The 4878-nt window shown below is 35.5% G+C and overlaps 2 protein-coding genes across 2 annotated transcripts; one reads left to right on the top strand and one right to left on the bottom strand.

The window, feature by feature from the left end:
- The first annotated feature begins 1109 nt into the window (after positions 1–1109).
- On the top strand, positions 1110–1457 carry LOC145049766 (uncharacterized). Its single transcript, XM_078998127.1, has one exon. It carries the CDS (start codon positions 1110–1112, stop codon positions 1455–1457), a length of 348 nt encoding a protein of 115 aa, XP_078854253.1.
- A 2524-nt stretch (positions 1458–3981) lies between these two features.
- Positions 3982–4611, bottom strand: LOC145052897 (calvin cycle protein CP12-1, chloroplastic-like). Its single transcript, XM_079000816.1, has one exon. The coding sequence runs from the start codon at positions 4557–4559 to the stop codon at positions 4185–4187; it is 375 nt and encodes a 124-aa protein (XP_078856942.1). The 5' UTR covers positions 4560–4611; the 3' UTR covers positions 3982–4184.
- Between the last annotated feature and the right edge of the window lie 267 nt (positions 4612–4878).

Consider the following 4878-nt stretch of genomic DNA (forward strand, 5'->3'; position numbering starts at 1 on the left):
TAATATGACATTTTTCCTATTTATTTTATTATTTTCTTGGTTTAATTTTAAATAAATAATAATAAAAATAAGTAGACCTGCAACCCCTTCTATCTGACTAAAACCCCTTCACCCTTGTTCTCTTTCTCCCTTCTTCATAGTTATCTCTCAATTAGAAATGTGTATGCCAATTCCTATCAAAATCACAGGCGGCGCCTATTACATTTTTTCTCTTCTTTAGGCTGCCTGGAGTGGAGAGAGTTCCACACGTGACCTGCTTACATGGAGCCTCTCTCCACACATGAACACCGCCCCCGGATTCGGTAGGTTGGTGGTGGTGTGGCTACTAGGACGGAACAAGACGTGTATGGCTATTGGTGGATTACTTTTTCGACCGTTTGGGCATTAAATAAATTTTTTTCTTTAATTAAATTTCTCTCTCTATATATACATCCATTTTACACATATTTTTCGAAACCAAACCCATAAACTCTTTCAAATTAAAACAAACATTCAACAAAAAAATGGATGACGATTCTGATGATGAGTTCGTAATACATACACTATTGTCTTCGACACAAGACATTGTTCGTGAGAGAGGGGAAAGTTCAAACAACGAGAAGAAACATAGAAAATGGATCAACCGGGATTGAAAGGCGGCAAATGACATTTTGGTACGTGATTATTTTGCCCATGATAGTTTATATGATATATCGAAATTTGAAGAACGTTTTCATATTAGTAGAAATTTATTCTTACGTATAGCTAGCGATTTGGAACGTAATTATGAGTTTTTCCAATTAAGATGGGATGCTAGAGGTAAACGTGGTTTTACTACAATACAAAAATATACGACCGCTCTTAGACAATTGACATACGACATAGCCGCAGGTGCATCGGATGAGTATTTGAAAATGTATGAGCGGACGGGTCGAGAATGTACATATCTTTTTTGTCAGTATGTTATCGAGCTTTACCGTGACATATACTTGCAACATCTAACTAAAAGTGATGTCGAACAGTTGTATGCCACACATCAAGCTAAACATGGTTTTTCAGGGATGCTTGGTAGTATTGATTTTACACATTAGGAGTGGGCAATTTATCCCAATGTATGGCATGGTGAATTCATGCGAGGTGATCAGGGGGTCCCAACTGATATATTAGAGGTGGTTGTTTCACATGACCTATGGTTTTGGCATGCATTCTTTGGTATGACGGGGTCCAACAATAACCGAAATGTGATTCAAGTGTCTCCGTTGTTTAACAATATTTTACACGGTAAAGCAACAGACATGTTATACGTTGTGAATGGAAATGAATATAAGTATGGGTATTACCTAGGTGATGAGATATATCTAGAGTATGCTACAATTGTCAAGTCATATTCATTTCCAACCGATGAAAACCGAAAATTGTTCAAGTTAGCACATGAATCTGCATGGAAGGATGTGGAACGAGCGTTTGGAGTCCTATAACAAAAGTGATACATAATCAAACATCCGACACGAACATGGGATACGAAAAAACTAACAACGGTGTTGACTACTTGTGTTATTTTACAAAACATGATAATAGAAGAAGATGGCAGGGCTATTTGTTCATATACCGGGAACGATATACTTAATCCACCTGCAGTAATACAAGTTGGAAGCCCGACATACTTCTCTAGGGTTTTGGAAATACAAAATCGTGAAACACATCACAATCTACATCACGATTTGACTGAGCACATATGGGGAAGACAACTCGAAGGGGGAAATAACGATGAAGACGAAGAGGATGAGTGCGATGATGATGAGGCGAATGCAGATGGTGATGACGAGGCGGATGAGGACGATGAGAATGGTAACGACGACGAGTAGTATTTGTCTATGGTTTTTATGTTTTTTAATTAAGTAGTGTAATATTTTGTTTGTTATGTTTTATGTTTATTTTCGTAATTTAGATTTTAAATTTCTATGTTTTTAATTAATAAAATGTGGTTTTATTTTTTTGTGTTTTCAAAAAGTTTATTTATGTTATAAATTATGTTTTTATTTAATATAATGTTACAAAAAATAAAAAAATAAAAAAAATTATTTATGTAATAAATTATGTTTTTTTATTTAATATAATGTTACAAAAAAAATGAATATTGTTAGTGGTAACCATTTTCAATGTCTAGTGGGTTGGTGGTGAAGCTGATGTGGCGCAAATGTGACATCACTTTTTCGATGTGTTGGCTATGACCACTCCCCACAACCTTAATCGACCAAACACAAGATATCTTACCCTCAATTGAGCACACCCCACACCCTTCTACTCTCCGATTTGATGCAAATCAAGTATAGAGTGCCCATTTTTAATCTATGCATGTATATCTCGAGGATTAGAGAAAAGATGATAATGTTGTTTGGCGTTGATTGTGGTGGGGCGATGGTCATGAACAGGGGAATAGAACATGGATGATTGCAGTGTGGTAGTTTATTGATATCAAGGTGCGTGATGTTGTACTGAATAGAACATGGATGACCTAGTTTCCTGGTGAATTTGATTCCAACGATTTCAATCCTAACACAAAAAAGCTTAAACATGATTATGGCCTTGTAAACTTCATCATTAATCATAAAAAATATCGATAAATGGTGAGATTTGGTGTTCAAAGGTGAATATGCAAATTAATAACCATGATCATAGGTTTCATTAGTATATCAGTAAGGGAAATCGATCATGACCTCTTCGGCCATCACTGTCGTTGTTGTTGGCGTCACCTGTGTTGCCATCATCCATCACCACAACATTGATTTGACATTGTTCTCTCTTCCTATATTTTTTCTTCCTCTATGCCTCTATATCTGGAATTATGAATTCGTCTTTCAAGTTCTAACGCAATCGATCTTACTCTTCTTCCTGGTTTCTCTATTCGTTATCGTTTCACTCCCTCTCTTAATTCCAACGATTTCTAAAATTAATTCCAATGATTTCTAATTGCAATTGATTCCAACAATTTTTGAAATTGCAAGGTGCTCGTTTTTTATTTCACCAATCCCTATGTTGTATATGCATATATGTTGATGTTGAAAAGATTTTATTGATTGGACATTGATTTTTGAGTGTAGACATGGAACAACACTATTGGTAAACGATGGACATGGATTGAACAAACACCTAAGTTATCTTTTGTGTTGAGTAGTTAAGATGTAGGGGTGCAACAGTAATGGTTGTTTAAGAGTGGCAATTTAGGGGGAGACTTGCAAAGTCGACATAGGAATTTGAGGAGTGTCTATCCTTTGAGAGAGAGAGAGAGAGAGAGAGAGAGAGAGAGAGAGAGAGAGAGAGAGAGAGAGAGAGAGAGAGAGAGAGTAGATGTTTTTTTGTTTTTATTTATTTTTAATAATCAATGTTAGCTTAAAAAATGATAAAAATAAAAAGATAAAAAAAAGTTAAGAAAGAGCAAAATAGTAATTTTGTAGAGCTCAAAGAGCATTGCTATAAGTTTTAGAAACCATAAGGACCCTTTGGCTTTGTCTATTATAGGACAACACCCTCCTAAGCTTAAAATGCTAAAAACCCTCTCCCCTCAAAGCTTGGTAATTATATTTACTTTCATTAATTTTGAATATGTTTTTATACAATTAATGTATATCCGTAAGCCCAAAAAATATAAAAAATAGTATATATCATGATCGAGAAAAACTAGTTTGTGTTTTTTTTATTGAGAAAAGTCTACTGGTTTTTTGAAAAAAAGAAAAGTCATGGCTTTTTGAAAAAACTAGGAATAAGTAATTTTTAAAAGCTCCTTATTTTATCAAAAGCTCCTTATTTTATCAAACAAAATATGCCAAAAAGTCAAAGGTGTTTGATGAAATCAAACAAAATTTCAATTTATTGGTTTTTTGAAAAAACCAATAAGTTAATAAGTAATTTTAAAACTATGTGAAGATTAAAGTGAATATGTGAAGATGTGAAGATGTTAAGTGAAGATTTGAAGATTGAAACACCCTGTATAAGATATGAAGATTGAAGTGAATCTGTGTCTGGTATATATGATCGATCCAAATATTATAACATGTTTTCATCATACATATATAACAAGTCTAGATACATGAAGGGTCATGATTCGATATCCTAATTAAACGACCTCCATAAAATAAAATAAAATAAAATAAAAATAGTACTTTGGAGGAACGAAGGTATTCAGATGATCAATCTGAATGTTGATCTTAATCGTCGTACGTACGGCACTCATCGGTCTCTGGGTTGTCCTTGCAGTAAGTCTCCAAGGGGTCGGCGTCTTTCGCCTTGTCTCTGGCATGGCTAGAAGCGGCACTCAGCTCTTCCACTTCATCCCACGCCGCCACACACTCACCGCTGACAGGGTCATCTGCACATGACTCCTTGGCGTTCTCGATGCTGGAGGCTATCTTTTCCGACAAACTTTCAGGTGCCGCCCTCACCGGCATCAAATACATCCTTCCTGAGCTCATCATCCTTGTAGTTGTAGGCATCTTCACCCATGAGGAGACCTTCGGTGAGTCTGATGATGGGCTCGCCAAAACCCGAGGGATTGAAAGACTAACACCAGCCATTGTTGCCATTGTTTATGGGTTTCTTTGATGCAAACTACCAAAGGATTGGTTATTATGATAAATAAGGGCAAGGAAATAAAGATATATAATCGGAGTACCTCATGATTTCGATTTTGGAGCACATGTTTCTTATCATCTATCAACCAATAATGCGTCTCCACGTCCACTCTAAAGCCACCGATATTTTTTCTTTAATAAGATATTTTTTCTTTAATAATATCTTTTCTTGGGCCACCCAAACTGAGGACTCAAATTTCCTCTTGACAACAAAAACCATAGAATTAGCATGCATATATCAACCCTTGCTTATATACTTACACATGAGTAT

The sequence above is a fragment of the Lactuca serriola genome, chromosome 5 (genome assembly GCF_051521515.1).
Source record: "Lactuca serriola cultivar US96UC23 chromosome 5, Lser_US96UC23_V15, whole genome shotgun sequence".
In the NCBI taxonomy this organism is placed as follows: domain Eukaryota; kingdom Viridiplantae; phylum Streptophyta; class Magnoliopsida; order Asterales; family Asteraceae; genus Lactuca; species Lactuca serriola.